Source organism: Rhinopithecus roxellana, chromosome 13 (genome assembly GCF_007565055.1).
Source record: "Rhinopithecus roxellana isolate Shanxi Qingling chromosome 13, ASM756505v1, whole genome shotgun sequence".
Lineage (NCBI taxonomy): Eukaryota > Metazoa > Chordata > Mammalia > Primates > Cercopithecidae > Rhinopithecus > Rhinopithecus roxellana.
This window is the reverse complement of record NC_044561.1, coordinates 18,737,018-18,753,619: the sequence shown is the minus strand read 5'-3', so window position 1 is coordinate 18,753,619 and position 16,602 is coordinate 18,737,018. Positions and strand designations below refer to the sequence as shown.

Below are 16,602 nucleotides of genomic sequence, written 5' to 3'. Positions count from 1 at the left end.
TCTGAACTATTTGAATGCTTAATTATGTGCATGTTGTACTTTTTTTTTTTTTTGAGACAGTCTTACTCTGTGACCCAGGCTGGAGTGCAACGGCATGATAATGTCTACCTCCCAGGGCTCAGGCGATCCCCCCACCTCAGCCCCTCAGCCTCCTGAGTAGCTGGGACTACAGTCACATGCTATCATGCCTGGCTGTTTTTTTTTTTTTTTTTTAAGAGACTATTTGTCATGTGGCCCAGGCTGGTCTTGAACTCTTGGGGCTCAAGCACACTCAGCCCACCTTGGCCTCTCAAAGTGCTGAGATCACAGGTGTGAGCCACTGCACCTGAAATACTTTCTGAAATTTTTTTTTTTTTTTTTTTGAGGCAGGGTCTTGCTCACCCAGGCTGGAGTATAGTGGTATGATCCCAGCTCACTGCAGCCTCTACCTCCCGGGCTCAAGTGATCCTCCCACCTCTCAGCCTCCTGGGTAGCTGGACTACAGGTGCGTGCATGTCACCATGCCCAGCTAATTTTTGTATTTTTTTGTAGAAATGGGCTCTCACTATATTGCCCAGGCTGGTCTTCAACTCCTGGGCTCAAGCAATAATCTATCCACCTCGGCATCCCAAAGTGTTGGGATTACAAGCGTAAGCCACCACACCCAGCCACTTTTTGAATTTAAAGGGGATTTCAAAAAGTCCCTTTTTTCTTCACAAACTAAAATATAGAAATAGTTTTAATAAATCAACAGTGCAGCAATATAGTTAAAAAGGTAACAAATCAGGAACCAATGTGCTAGTCATTTTGTTTCTCAACCTGTTTCCTAATGTGTAAAATAAGAAAGTATGATTCAATATGTTCATCTAGGGTTTTTCCAGTTGTAAAATCATGAGTCTCTATCTCCTTTTTTTTTTCTACTTCCTTTCTTACAGAATGCCAGGGGGCTTCATCAACTTCTTCCATTAAGCCTCAAACTACTATAGTGCATTTTGTTGTTTGTTTGAGCTACAACAATCTAACTTTTTTTTTTTTTTGAAACAGAGTCTCACTGTGTCTCCCAGGCTGGACTGCAGTGGCGCGATCTTGGCTCGCTGCAAGCTCCACCTCCCGGGTTCATGCCATTCTCCTGTCTCAGTCTCCCGAGCAGCTGGGACTATAGGCACCCGCCACTACATCCGGCTAATTTTTTGTATTTTCAGTAGAGACAGGGTTTCACTGTGTTAGCCAGGATGGTCCTGATCTCCCGACCTCATGATCTACCCACCTCAGCCTCCCAAAGTGCTGGGATTACAGGCGTGAGCCACTGTGGCCAGCCAACAATCTAACATTTTATACTCTTATAAATTTTATCGTATGGACATCCATATGCCTCCACTGCTTTATGTAGCCCAGTTACTGCACAGATAAGGCAAAAGTGATATAATATCTACCTGATGCCAGCAAACTCCACCTTCTGGGTGATATATGCACATGTGCTGACCTAAGAGGAGGGGGAGAGAGAGGGAGGGAAGGAGAGAGGGTGAGAAAGAAAAAGAGAGAGATTGATTAACATATTAAGGCCATGAAAAATCACAAACAAGAACTCCTAGCTTTCTAATCTCTTCTACCAACCCAAAGTTCAACTAGCTTGTGGGTAATAGACTTACCCCACAGGAAAACCTGTTAGGGTAGGTATGACAATAGGTGCTTAAAGAGTTTAGCAAGTATAGCTAACGGGAAAGACCAAGTGGATGATAAATGACCAGCTTTACAAATATACTGATCTTCACATATGTTTACATATATATCTGCATTTACATACTCATTTAAATATCGTGTTGTTTCTCATTTTATCTCTCACTTTAGAAAATGGAACCCTCAACAAATAATCCCAGCTACTCCGGAGGCTGAGGCAGGAGAATCACTTGAACCCGGAAGGCAGAGGTTGTGGTGAGTGGAGATCATGCCATTGCACCCCAGCCTGGGCAACAAGAAAATTCCGTGTCAAAAAAAAAAAAAAATTAGCTGGGCATGGTGGTGGGTGCCTATAATTCCAGTTACTCAGGAGGCTGAGGCAGGAGAATCGCTTGAACCCAGGGGGCAGAGGTTGCAGTGAGCCGAGATCCCACCACTTCACTCCAGCCTGGGTGAAAGAGCAAAACTCCGTCTCGGGGGAAAAAAAAAACAAGGAATTCATGCTGAAAATGGGAGGAGGGTTCAGCAGAAAGCAGTGTGATCTGGAAGCCACAGGATCTGGGTTTCGGCCAAGGGTCAACTTACTATCTAGCCTTGGGCAATTATCTTAACTTCTCAATCTCAGTTTCTACCTCTATAAATTAGGGATAATAAATACCTGTCCATGAGGAGATGTGGGGAGCAAAGGGGATCAAGTGAAAACCTGAAAACTAAGGTCCTATTCAAATCTAAAATACAGTATAACTTCCTATTTAAACCGAAAATGCTGAGTAAAAATCTGTAACAGTAAACAAATAAAAGATCAAAAAAACAATGAAAAGAGAATGGAAGAACACACAAAATGTTGACAATAATTGTAGATGCTGAAATCAGAAACAATTCTATATTCTTCTCCTATAATAAACAGGGATTATTCACATAATGGAAAAAAGTAACAGACTTTCAAAGAAAGCACATCTTACCAAACTTTTCTTTAGTCGCCACATATCCCCACGGCCAATATACTGGTCCTTAAAAGTTAACTCCACTAGGTCAAGGGTCACATCCTAAAAGGAATAATCAAATAATATCCCTGACATTACTTGCCACACTTTATAGTCACAAGGTAATGCCCATTTACCATGGAAAAAAACTTTTTGCAAAAAAGAAAACTACTGGAAGACCATTCAGTAGCAGAACTCTGATAAACAGAATTATATCCTGCCAAAGCAACTTGTCAGTATAGTTGGTAAATCTACAACTAATCCTACAGCCTCAGCAGCACGTTGAGTGTGAAGGGTAGTGGGGGACTCATTCTGTATTTTAGTCTGGATACTGGCACACAAATACGACACTGTGCTATGTACTTTATTTACCTATTAATGTCAATAGCACTTTCTGAACAATAATTTTTATCTATTATAACATCACTTCCTGAAGAAAAATGAGAATGTTTTAAAATGTTAGTATTTTAATATAAAATTTTACATATAGTTTCATATACAAAAAATGGTTAGGACAAGCTTCAAGAAAAGCGGGGGTGGGTTTTAAATGCAACCTACATACTGCCTACATTCTAAACGACATATAAGCTATGTATGTACGTATGTATGTATGTATGTATGTATGTATTTATTTATTTATTTTGAGAAAGGATGGTGCTCTGTTGCCCAGGCTGGAGTGCAGTGGCACGATCTCAGCTCACTCACTGCAGCCTCTGCCTCCTGGGCTCAAGTGACTCTCATGCCTCAGCCTCCCTAGTAGCTGGGACTACAGGGGTACACCACCACACCCAGCTAAGTTTTGTATTTTTAGTAGACACAGGGTTCCACCATTTTGCCCAGGCTGGTCTCAAACTGCTGACCTCAAGTCACTCACCTGCCTTGGCCTCCCAAAGTACTGGGATTACAGGCATGGGCCACCACCTATGGCCTACACGTTTAGTTTAACGAGACAAGGTCTCGTTCTGTTGCCCAGGCTGAAATGCAATAGTGCAGCCATAAGCTCACTGCAGCCTCAATCTCCTGAGCTCAAGCAATCCTCCTGCTGCAGCCTTTCAAGCAGTTGAGACTACAGGCATATAAATACGCCCAGCTAATCTTTTAGAAAAGTTTTAGTAGGCAGGACACGGTGGCTCCTGCCTATAATTCCAGCACTTTGGGAGGCTGAGGCAGGTGGATCAACTGAGGTCAGGAGTTCAAGACCAGCCTGGACAACATGGTGAAATCCCGTCTCTACAAAAATACAAAAATTAGCTGGGTGTGGTGGCACGGGCCTGTGATCCTAGCTACTCAGGAGGCTGAGGCAGGAGAATGGCTTGAACCTGGGAGGCACAGGTTGCAGTGAGCCGAGATCGTGCCACTGCCCTCCAGTCTGGGTGACAGAGTGAGACTCCATTTCAAAAAAAAACAGAAAAGTTTTAATAAAGACAAGGTCTAGCTATGCTACTCAGGCTGGTCTTGAACTCCTGGCCTCAAGTGATCCTCCTGTCTCAGCCTCCCGATGTGCTGACATTACCACATCTAGCAGGTCACACATTTAATAGTCTAACACTACACTTAAGTAACCTGTTGTTTCCTTAGTAATCTAACCTTGAGGAAGGGTGCTAATCATTCCAAAAAGATATTCAAGTCCAAAACAAAGACATACCTTAGGGTCTACGACATTAACATAGACATCTTGATAAGGTCTTAGCCGAAACACTTGAGTCACAGTCTGGTCCACACTGATAGTTTCTAAAACAGAAACAGTATCTGGCTCAGATAATACATTTTGAAAAAGCAGGTCCATATATTTTAATCTATAAATACTCAGACACTCAGTAAGCAACACAATTGATCATCTGACATGGGCAACACACAGTCTCTTCCTTTTAAGAGCTTAAAATTTAAACAATTCTCTGCTTTTTTAGGTGAAATAAGACCAGAGCTTAAGCAATCAAAAATGGAGAGAAAAACGGAGAAGGGAGGGAAAAGAAAGAATTTAAGAAGGAAGAGGCTGGGTATGGTGGCTCACACCTGTAATCCCAGCACTTTGGGAGGTCTAGGCAGGAAGGTCACCTGAGGTCCGGAGTTCTAGACCAGCCTGGCCAACACGGTGAAACTCTGTCTCTACTAAAAATACAAGAATTAGCCAGGCATGATGGTGGGCGCCTGTAATCCAAGCTACTCGGGAGGCTGAGGCATAAAAATCGCTTGAACCCCAGAGGCAGAGGTTGTAGTGAGCTGAGATTGTACCACTGCACTCCAACCTGGGTGATAGAATGAGACTCTGTCTCAATAAATAAATAAATAAAATAAGAAGGAAGAAAAGAAAGTTCAAAGACCTGTAAAATTCCAGAAGAGGAAGGAGATCTCTTTGGAATGAAGTTATCAGTGGTAAAGAAGAAACAAACTTTTCAATGAGCCCTTAAGTCTGGTAAGAAACATAACAGGGAGGCCAGGCGCAGTGGCTCAAGCCTGTAATCCCAGCACTTTGGGAGGCCGAGACAGGTGGATCACGAGGTCAGGCGATCGAGACCATCCTGGCTAACATGGTGAAACCCCGTCTCTACTAAAAATACAAAAAACTAGCCGGGCGAGGTGGCAGGCGCCTGTAGTCCCAGCTACTCGGGAGGCTGAGGCAGGAGAATGGCATAAACCCGGGAGGTGGAGCTTGCAGTGAGCTGAGATCCGGCCACTGCACCCCAGCCTGGGCAACAGAGCGAGACTCCGTATCAAAAGAAAAAAAGAAACGTAACAGGGGACAGGAGATAAGGGGAAGGTATGAAAGTCATTTTTAGGATTAAGGTTTTATAGAATTCTTTTAAAATCTTCAAATTGGCTGAATGTGGTGGCTCACGCCTGTAATCCCAACACTTTAGGAGGCCAAGGCGGACAGATCACGAGGTCAGGAGTTCAAGACCAGCCTGACCAATATGGTGAAACCCTGCCTCTACTAAAAATACAAAAAAAATTGGCCAGGCATGGTGGCGCGCACCTGTAGTCCCAGCTACTCAGGAGGCAGAGGCAGGAGAATCACTTGAACCTGAGAGGTGGAGGTTGCAGTGAGCCAAGATCATGCCACTACACTCCAGCCTGGGTGACAGAGGGATACTCCATCTCAAAATAAAATAAAACATTTTTAAAAAATTAAAACGTTAAATTTTTTTTTTTTTTTTTTTTTTTTTTGCTGCTCCTTGCAGAGCAGGGCTAATCCTTAGGCAGTGTAACCAGAGTAGCCAGGTTTTATAGAATGTTTTCTCCCCAAATTGAAACACTGAATGGTTAAATATGAGTGGGTAGCCAGGCATGGTGGCTCATGCCTGTAATCCTAGCACTTTAGGAGGCCAAGGCAGGAGGACTGCTTGGGCCCAGGGATCAAGACCAGCCTGAGTAAAAATTAAAAAACAAAAAGTAGCCAGGCAAGATCCTGTGGGCTGGGCGCCTGGGGTCTTAGCTACTCAGGAGGTGGAGATGGGAGATGGAGAATCACTTGCACCCAGGGAGGCTGAGGCTGCAGTGAGCCGTGACTGCACCACTGCACTCCAGTCTTGACAACAGAGAGGCCCTGTCTGAAAGGGAAAACAAAAAAAGGCAGGGGCAATGCTGCAGTGGCTCATGCCTGTAATCCCAGGACTTTGGGAGGTTGAGGCAGGCAGATCACCTGAGGTGAGGAGTTTGAGACCAGCCTGACCAAACATGGTGAAACCCCATCTCTACTAAAAATATAAAAATTAGGCCAGGCATGGTGGTTCATGCCTGTAATACCAGCACTTTTGGAGGCTGAGGTGGGCAGATTACGAGGTCAGCAGCTCAAGACTAGCCTGGCCAACACAGTAAAACTCTCCCTACTAAAAATACAAAAATTAGCCGGGTGTGGTGGTGCGCGCCTGTAGTCCCAGCTACTCGGGAGGCTGAGGCAGGAGAATCCCTTGAATCCAGGAGGCGGAGACTGCAGTGAGCTGAGACCACGTCATTGTACTCCATCCTGGGTGACAGAGTGAGACTTCCTCTCAAAAAAATAAAAATAAAAATATAAAAATTAGCCAGGCATGGTGGTGCACACCTGTAGTCCTAACTACCTGGGAGGCTGAGGCAGGAGAATCACTTGAACCCAGGAGGTGCAGGTTGCAGTGAGCCAAGATCATGCCACTGCACTCCAGCTTCCAGCCTGGGCAACACAGTGAGACTCCATCTCTTAAAAAAACAGAAACAGAAAAAAAGAGTGGGTGACATCAAAGCCCTTTATTTAATTAATTAGCTTATTTGTTTAGAGATAAAGTTTTGCTCTTGCTGCCCAGGCTGGAGTGCAAAGGTGCAATCTCAGCTCACCGCAACTTCTGCCTCCCAGATTCAAGCAGTTCTCCTGCCTCAGCTTCCTGAGTAGCTGGGATTACAAGCATGCACCACAACGCTAGGTTAATTTTATATTTTTAGTAGAGATGGGGTTTCTCCATGTTGGTCAGGTTGGTCTCAAACTCCTGACCTCAGGTGATGCACCTACCTCAGCCTCCCAAAGTGCTGGGATTACAGGTGTCAGCCACTGCACCCAGCCATCAAAGCCCGTTAAAGCAACCCAGAATTTTTTTGTTTTTTTCTCTTAAGAACTATTTAAGAGTATCTTATTTACTGTCAATTAACATTCTGGTTCCTTGAACAGCATGGCATAGCGATAAGAGGGAAAAACAAAGGATCTGAATCCAGAATGAGTAAGCAGGAATCACCGCTTCTGGCTATGCCTAGACTGTATAGTCTGGCAGAGAATAAACTTCCTCACTCACTCAAGAGCTATTGGGAAGACAAAGCTAGATTACACAAAGCTCCCAGGACAGTGCCTTGCACATGTGGTGGGCAATCATCAATAAATATTTCTTCCTCCCCAATCCTTACTCACCCAGAGTAGGCATTTAACAAATAGTTTGTGAAAAAATGGGACAGATGTGGTGGATCACACCTGCAACCCCAGCATTTTGTGAGGTCAAGGTGTGAGGAACTCCACTTGAGGCCAGGAGTTCAAGACCAACCTGGGCAACAGGCAGGTTGTGTATTTCTTTTCTTTCTTTAGAGACGGAGTCTCGCTCTGTCGCCCAGGCTGGAGTGCAGTGGTGCGATCTTGGCTCATTGCAACCTCCGCCTCCCAGGTTCAAGTAATTCTCCTGCCTCAGCCTCCCGGGTAGCTAGGACTATAGGTGCATGCCGCCACACCTGGCTAATTTTTTATATTTTAGTGAAGACAGGGTTTCACCGTTTTGCCCAGGCTGGTCGCAAACTCCTGAGCTCAGGCAATCCACCTGCCTCAGTCTCCCAAAGTGCTGTGATTACAGGCATGAGCCACCATGCCTGGCCTTTCTTTTTTTTTTTGAGACAGTGTCTCTGTTGACCAGGCTAGAGTGCGGTGGCGCCATTATAGCTCACTGTAACCTCAAACTGTTGGGCTCAAATTATCCTTCCACCTCAGCCTCCAGAGTAGCTGGGACTATAAGCGTCAACTTGACAATTTTTTTTTAGCAGGAACACAATTTGATAAGAAGAGAACTGCAGCCATAAAAAAATGAAATCACATCCACTGCAGCAACACGGATGGAGTTGGAGGCCACGGTTATCCTAAGTGAACTAACTCACAAACAGAAAACCTAAATACTGCATGTTCTTACCTATAAGTGGGATGGAAATAATAGACACTTGGGACTCCAAAAAGAAGGATGGTGAAGAGAATGAGAGTTGAAAAATACAATGTTCAGACACAGATACAATGTTCTGTATCTGTATCTGTTCTGTCAGATACAAGGTTCACTGTGTGAGTAATGGATACAATAAGCCCAATCCCCATCAGTACACAATATACCCATGTAACAAACATGCCCATGTACTGCCTGAATTGAAAATTAAATTAAAATATCTTTTAAAAAGAAAAGAAATACTTGCCCTCATCCCCTGAAATTATGAAGAGAGGTTTCTTACAGTTTCTGAGGCAGTAAATAAAAAATTCTAAGAATGATGTAATTCTTACCCTTCTGTAAATCTTCCTTAAGTGACTTGACCTGCAAAAGCAGAGGGCTGAAAAAGAAAGCAACGGAGAGTTGGGATACCGTGAGCAGTAACTCCCTAGCATCCTTCATCCCTCACAAAAGGCAAATAGGTCACTCTGGACAGTCTGTGACTTACAGCATAACAATGAGAGAAAGCTCCCTTAGAAACAAAGAAACTCCATATGCACCAAAGGAAATGGATAAACGCTACAGAACCCTTCAGTTGTCATCTCAACTTTAAAACCAGAAAGAGGCCAGGCACAGTGGCTCATGCCTATAATCCCAATACTTTGCAAGGCCAAGGCGGGTGGATTATCTGAAGTCAGGAGTTCGAGACCAGCCTGGCCAACATGGCGAAACCCTGTCTCTATTAAAAATACGAAAATTAGCCAGGTGTGGTGGTCCAGACCTGCAGTCCCAGCTACTCGACAGGCTGAGGCAGAAGAATCACTTGAACCTGGGAGACAGAGGTTACAGTGAGCCGAGGTCACACCACTGCACTCCATCCAGCCTAGGTGATAGAGTGAGACTCTGTGTCTTTAAAAAAAAAAAAAAAAAAAGGTTGGGCGTGGCGCGGTAGCTCACGCCTGTAATCTCAGCACTTTAGGAGGCCAAGGCAGGCAGATCACAAGGTCAGGAGTTCGAAACCAGCCTGACCAAATGGTGAAACCCCGTCTCTACTGAAAATATAAAAATTAGGTGGGCGTGGTGGCGTGCACATGTAATCCCAGCTACTCAGGAGGCTGAGGCAGGAGAATGGCTTGAACCCAGGAAGTGGAGGTTGCAGCAAACCGAGATCACACCACTGCACTTCAGCCTGGGTGACAGAGTGAGATTTCATCTCAAAAAAAACATAAAACAAAAAAAACAGCTGGGTATGGAGGCTCATGCCTGTAATCTCATTACTTTCGGAGGCCTAGCAGGGTGGATGGCTTGAGACAAGCCTGGCCAATATGGTGAAACCCCACTCTCTACTAAAAAATACAAAAATTAGGCCAGCTGCAGTGCCTCATGCCTGTAATCCCAACACATTGGGAGGCCAAGGCAGGTGGATTACCTGAGGTCAGGAGTTCAAGACCAGCCTGGGCAACATGGCGAAACCCTGTCTCTACTAAAAATGCAAAATTAGCTGGGTATGATGGCGCATGCCTGTAATCTCAGCTACTGGGGAGGCTGAGGCAGGAGAATCACCTAGGCCTGGGAGGCAGAGGTTGCAGTGAGCTGAGATTACACAACTGCACTCTAGCCTAGGTGACAGAGCTAGACTCCATCTCAAAAAAAAAAAAAAAAAAAGAAGGAAGATGAATGGACCACTTTTGAAAAATTATTTGTTGATCAAATCCTAGAAGGCATGAGCTTTTTGTTTTTAAAGACAGGGTCCCACTATGTTGCCCAGGCCAGTCTAACTCCCGGGCTCAAATGACCTACCCCACCTCAGCCTCCGAAAGTGCTGGAATTACAGGCTTGAGCCACCACAGTATGAACATTTTGAAAGGCAAAGAGAGCTATCTGCCCTTCAAACCCCTTGGACATCATTTGGAAACAGTGAATTGCCCAGTCTCCTGGATCCTATGAGACACTCACCTGTATTCATCGTTGGGGTGTGCAATCTCTACAATGTCTCCAAGCTTGATGTGAGGAAACACTTTGGGGTTCACAACTAGCTCATCATCTGAAAGACAATTCAGCGACTTCAAGCAGAAAAACACTCATTAAGGCCGGGTGCAGTGGCTCAAGCCTGTAATCCCAGCACTTTGGGAGGCCGAGACGGGCGGATCACAAGGTCAGGAGATCGAGACCATCCTGGCTAACATGATGAAACCTCGTCTCTACTAAAAAATACAAAAAAAAAAAAAACTAGCCGGGCGAGGTGGCGGGCGCTTGTAGTCCCAGCTACTCGGGAGGCTGAGGCAGGAGAATGGCGTGAACCCGGGAGGCGGAGCTTGCAGTGAGCTGAGATCCGGCCACTGCACTCCAGCCTGGGCGACAGAGCGAGACTCCGTCTCAAAAAAAAAAGAAAAAAGAAAAACACTCATTAGGTACATTGTGTATGTTCTCATTACTGATTCCTCACAACCCCATCAGGATGGTATTGCCACCCCATTGACAGATGAGGTTCTATTTTGAAACAAGGCTTACAGTGACTAATGGATTCAAACAGGAACACCAAGCGCAGTGGAGTGGGATGGTGCTCAGGTACCTTTGTCTTCATACTCTGTGCTCTCTCTACTACCACACTGCTTCCAGGGACAGAGCAGCCCTCAGTATCTGGGAATTAGGCTTCTGGACAGCCTTTTACCCCCTCAAATACTGTGTATCTGGCATATAACAGGAACAAAACAGGCGGGTTTCCATAGATACAGGCACAATTCCTTACAGTTATTCCATGTTCAAAGAATTTCCCAAACAGTATCTTAATGTGACCCTCACAGTAAATCTTTAGATTTAACAGGAGTAAGAAAATAACCTCAGAGAGGCCAGGAGCAGTGGTTCACGCCTGTAATCTCAACACTTTGGGAGGCCGAGATGGATGGATCACCTGAGGTCAGGAGTTCAAGACCAGCCTGGCGAACATGGCATAACCCCGTCTCTACTAAAAACACAAAAATTAGCCAGGCGTGGTGGTGGACGCCTCTAATCCCAGCTACTTGGGAGACCGAGGCAGGAGAATCACTTGAACCCAGGAGGCGAAGGTTACAGTGAGCTGAAATCACACCACTGCACTCCAGCCTGAGCAACAGAGCGAGACTGTGTCTCAAAAATTAAATAAAATTAAATAAAATAAAATTAAATAAAATTAAAGGGATGTGGTTTCATGTTCATCTACCCCTGCCCCTCTACCAGGGATGGGGAGAACTCTCTCAAGTATTACAAACTCAGAAGCATAAAGACAGAATGACTGTTTCGCTGTTTTAATTTGGGAGGAAAGACATCACCTTTAATTATGCTAATATCATGACAATTAAGTATATCTAGATTTCAAATATAACCAGATCCAACAAAAATTTAGCCTAATAAAATCAAATAATGGGTTACTCCCAAATTTTTGTTTGTTTTCTTTTAGAGATAAGGTCTTGTTGTTGCCTAGGCTGGCGTACAGTGGCTATTGATAAGGACAATCCCACTATTGATCAGCACAGGAGTTTTGACCTGCTCTGTTTCCAACCTGAGGTGGTTCACATTTCCTAAGGCAACCTGGTGGTCCCCCACTCCTGGGAGGTCACTATACTGACGCAGAACTTATTTCAGACACCCAATCAACATAATGTCCTATAGTCTGAAACTCCTGGGCCCAAGTGATCTTCCTGTCCCAGCCTCTTGAGTAGCTGTGACTACAGGCACACACCACAGCACCCAGCATCCCTAATTTTATCTGCTATGCTTCCACCGACAGTTTCACGACAAATCCTCTGTGGAGTTTCCCCCTAATTTACACAGTCTCAATTAAGGTCCCTGAGAACACATTCCCTTCTGCTTGGTTTTATCATTTCCTTTTTGCATGTCTATCTTACAAAACTGAAAGCTCTTTAGGGACAAAGAACCTTGCGGTATTCATAATCATTGCGTCTGGCACAGGTATACGCCCAATAAAGATCTGTTGGTTGTTTCTTTTTTATTATTATTATTATTTTTAAAGACAGGGTCTTGCTCTATTGCCCAGGCTATGCAGTGGCGTGATCTTGGCTCACAGCAACCTTTGCCTCCTGGGTTCAAGCAATTATCGTGCCTCAGCCTCCCTAGTAGCTGAGATTACAGGCACGCACTACGACACCTGGCTAATTTTTGTATTTTTAGCAGAGATGAGGTTTCACTATGTTGGCCAGGCTAGTCCTGAACTCCTGACCTCATGTGATCTGCCCACTTTGGCCTCCCAAAACGCCAGGATTACAGTCATGAGCTACCATGTCCAGCTGTTAGTTGTATTTTGATCTATAGTCTTGCAGAAGACTGGATACAGCATCTAGCTACCTTTGTATTTTATACATAAAAATATGTATTTGTATACATTGTATATACTGTATCCTTCTCTCTGCCAAAAGTTATGTTTTATTCCACTCCACAAATACTTAGGCAATATCAACAGCATACAAAGTAATAACAATAGACTGTACATTTTAGCAGAAATTGTAGTTTAAATATAGCAATGCCTGTAGTCTGGTCATTATAACGGCTACATTTATTGAGCACAGAGTCTAATACTCTGCTAAATGCATTACATATATCACCTTACTTAAGCCTCACAAGGCTCTATGATAGAGAAACTATTGTTTTCCCTTTTTGGCAGTCCTTCCCCTCTGGAGGCTTATATCTACATATTGCAGAAGTAAATACACCCTAAAATACAACATTAAAAAGACTCATGTGGGGCGCGGTGGCTCATGCCTGTAATCCTAGCACTTTGGGAGGCCGAGGCGGGCAGACTGTCTGAGCTCAGGAGTTTGTGACCAGCCTGGGAAACATGGTGAAACCCTGTCTCTACTAAAATACAAAAAAAAAAAAAATAGCTGGGCATGGCGGCATGCACCTGTAGTCCCAGCTACTCGGGAGGCTGAGGCAGCAGAATTGCTTGAACTTGGAAGGTGGAGGTTGCAGTGAGCTGAGATCATGCTGCTGCACTTCAGCCTGGCGACAGAGCGAGACTGTCTCAAAAAAAAATAAATAAGTCAATAAATAATAAAATAAAACGACTCATTATATTGTTAACTCCAATTTCTGAATAAGGCTGTTAAGACAGAATGGAAAATTACTCCCTCACAAAAGAAAAAAAAATTATACTAAGTGCCCTTTTCTTCTTCAGATTTATGGACTCAAGGTGCTAAGGAGAGCTGGGTACAGTGGCTCATGCCTGTAATCCCAACTACTAGGGAGGCTGAGGTGGAAGGATCCTTTGAGCTCAGAAGTTCCAGACCAGCCTGGGCAAATGGGGGACCATGTCTCAAAAAAAAAAAAGAAAAGAAAGGAAAAAAAAATAGATGTTAAGAGAAACTATTCTAAAGCCCTTCAACTTTCAGATAAGGTACACTAGGAGCTTGTTCAAGGTCACCAAGAAAGTTAGAAGTAGAGCAGATATTCAGACTATAGTTCAGTGCAGGATACCATGCTGTATCCTGCCCCTTCTTCCCATGCCTAGAAGCCAGGCAAAAGTTCATGCTTTGATCATACTTGCTCTGTGCACATCTATGCTGCTTCTCTCTCACTCAATATAAAAACTGATACATAGTTTTAGTTTCTCTTACCTGCCAAACCAGTGCAGGCTGGAATTTTATGGAACACGCACAGAAGATTTGTAATAAACAATGCAATTCAACAAATGAAAGGTAGTAAACCGGCAGCACTCATAATGTGCCTTAAAAGTCTGAATGCAAATACATTTAGAAGGGTCCCGCCATCCTCCTTGTTACTGTACGATAGCTGCTGCTTTAGTCTGTTTAGCTGCCTGTTTAGCCTCAATTGTCACGACTCAGCATGTAATTTCAAGGCATTGCACACACCAGAACCTCAGCCAACTTACAAAACCTCTAAAGACCAATCGATACTGACCACTGCCCCCAAAGCCCTTCTTGTGGATGACGAGTTTGTAGACCTTTGTTGTTCTCATCTTGCACTGTTTTTCCCTTTAGCTGTTCCAAGCTTGGGGGAGAGAAGTCATCTTGCCTCCCTGCCATTGAAATACAAACAAAAAGGTTGGAAAGTCAGACTTTTCCTTGCAACCACTCTCTGATTTTAGGCCAGTGAAGATACTGGTGTTGCTCTGCTGTGAAGCAGTGCCAAGCAACTCATGGATGAAGTCACTTCTCCAGTTACAAGGAGCAATGGAGAACAAACAGAACCACAGAATCCAAGAACTAAGGGGAATTCACGCCAGGGGCTAGTCAAACCTTGGAGAAGGTATTCTATCACACCCCTAAAGGGGAAGCATTGCGGTGAATGGGTACTCATTACCTTGTCTCCATCTACACCAATAACACCAGAACATTAAGGACATCTTAAAAGAGGTTAGCCCACTCATTTTGTAGATGATGAAAGTGTGAGTCATGGCAAGGGACTTGCTCAAGGTCACTTGAGACTAAGAGATACTCCCACCATCCTCATTTTGCTGCCAATGTCCTGAGCAAGGCGACCACAAAGAAGAGGAAGGCAGGAGTCCCTTCCCCAAACCTCGGTCTGTGTGAACTCTCAGCGTACCTTCCCTGACTCCATTTCACAGCTGAGGCCGCTGAGGCTCAGAGAGGGAGAGAGACTTGTCCAAGGTCACACAGCGGATTGGGAATGAGGCCCGGGACTCGAACCTGGGCCAAGGCCCCCTACCTCAAGCCCCCCCCCAGTCCCAAGTCGGGGGCGGGCAGCTCCACTCACCAACGCTCTGGAGCCCCTTCCCGCCTCTGGCCGGTGCCCCGAGGGCTGGACCCTCTCCAGGTTCCCCGCGCCTCCTCCAGATTCCCCGCGCCTCCTCCAGATACCCCGCCTACGCCCTCGCGGCCCGCGCTGCTTCCGCTCCTGAGCCTGAAGCGCCAGCAAGGCCCGCCCCGACCGTGTAACGCTCACCTGAGAACCCGCGCCGCTCCGGTGGCTCCGCCCCGGGGCCCCGCCCCCTTCCCGCCCTCGCGCCCCCGCGCCGCTCTCGCCGGGCCTCCGCCTCGTCTCTGTGGCCGCGCCACTTCCTCATCCGGGGCTTCAGCCGGAGGCGGGGTGTTGCGTGCGGCCTCTTGCTTGGGCCGTCTCCTGGCGTTTCCTGCCCTCGAGCTCTAGAGCCTCCCGCCCCACGGAGGAAATCCATTTCCTCCCAGTCTATCCGAAATAGACCCATGGTCACTAAGTCGCTTCGTTTGCGACTTAGTACTATCTCCCCGTAGGGGAAACGAGATCTCTCAGAGCTCCGTTTTCTGTTACATGAACGAGGTTAATGACTCCTGTGGCCTCACTGGGCTGCTAAGACGCGCCAACGAGAGTTTCTGGGCGGACTTCTGTAAAATGCAAGGGGCTGAGCACGCGAGAGTTAGTGTGATGGCCCCTGCTGGGAAGTGTCCACTTACCGGGGGCTTTTCAAACCCTTAAACTCCAAAGGACGTTCTGCGCCCCTCTGGTATTTTAATAAGAATGGCTGCCTGCCTTCACAGTCCTTATGTAATCATTGCATCCCTATTACGTGATGGATGTAGGAGGCAGATACTATCCTATTTCACAAACCGGGAAACAGCCTGAGGACACAAAACCCTTCAGAAGGAAGCAAGGACGAATCCTGACCCGCTCCCAGAACGGAGCCTTTAACCAACATCCTTTGGTCATTCCCAGGGCACAGCCTAAACTTGCATCTGTCAGGATATCTTTCCGAGCAGAAAACCAGAGAGCTGGGTATCTGGAGGAGGCGCGGGGAACCTGGAGAGGGTCCAGCCCTCGGGGCCCCGGCCAGAGGCGGGAAGGGGCTCCAGAGCTTCGGGTCAGGCTCTCGCCAAAGGCTCCTGACAATTGCCAGCTCCGCCTGCTGCCACTGATACCCCCGCCCCCCAGTCCCGTCCATCGTTTCTGACCTGAGCGGCAGCAACTCGATAGGATTTCCCTGCTTCCCCTCTTGCAGCCCGAGAGATCTTATAACTGGAATCAGTGTCTCGGTCACGCCACTCCTCTGCTGCTTCTAATCACACTGACTGCTAAATCTAAATGACACAGCGCTTGTCTTACATTTCTTTATATCTTTAATACGGTGCCCGTTTCTTACGGATTTGGGAAACTTAAAAATGTTGAAAGAAAAACCATGGTATACCGTAGTGAAATATTCTACAGTGGACCAAGGGGATCCTGGGACAGGACAAGCAACGTTCTTAAGCACGGATGCCTTTACGTTGGGACTCAGGAGAAGTTAGGTAAATAATGCAAGTATTAAGTAATTGCGATTTTTTTTTTTTTTTTTTTTTTTTTTTTTTTGAGATGAGGTCACCCTCACCCAGGCTGGAGTGCAG

The 16,602-nt window shown here is 45.7% G+C and overlaps 1 protein-coding gene across 17 annotated transcripts in view; it reads right to left on the bottom strand.

The window, feature by feature from the left end:
- The window catches only part of DEPDC5 (DEP domain containing 5, GATOR1 subcomplex subunit), a 156,569-nt gene extending 140,374 nt beyond the window's left edge, over positions 1-16,195 (bottom strand). For 9 of the 17 annotated variants that reach the window (XR_004052683.1, XR_004052684.1, XM_010360704.2 and 6 more), the window contains exons 1-7: positions 15,002-15,158; positions 14,186-14,303; positions 10,229-10,316; positions 8,626-8,672; positions 4,285-4,370; positions 2,619-2,702; positions 1,413-1,462 (exon numbers count right to left, since the gene is read on the bottom strand). Coding sequence is in view for 13 of the 17 variants with exons in the window: in XM_010360704.2 (XP_010359006.2) it covers positions 1,413-1,462; positions 2,619-2,702; positions 4,285-4,370; positions 8,626-8,672; positions 10,229-10,316; positions 14,186-14,243 (413 nt within the window). In the remaining 4 variants the exon portion in view is untranslated. Of the gene's footprint in view, positions 1-1,412; positions 1,463-2,618; positions 2,703-4,284; positions 4,371-8,625; positions 8,673-10,228; positions 10,317-14,185; positions 14,306-15,001; positions 15,169-15,190; positions 15,236-16,173 lie in introns of those variants that run through there. The other 8 variants (XR_004052681.1, XR_004052682.1, XM_030914909.1 and 5 more) reach the window with 4 other exon arrangements.
- Between the last annotated feature and the right edge of the window lie 407 nt (positions 16,196-16,602).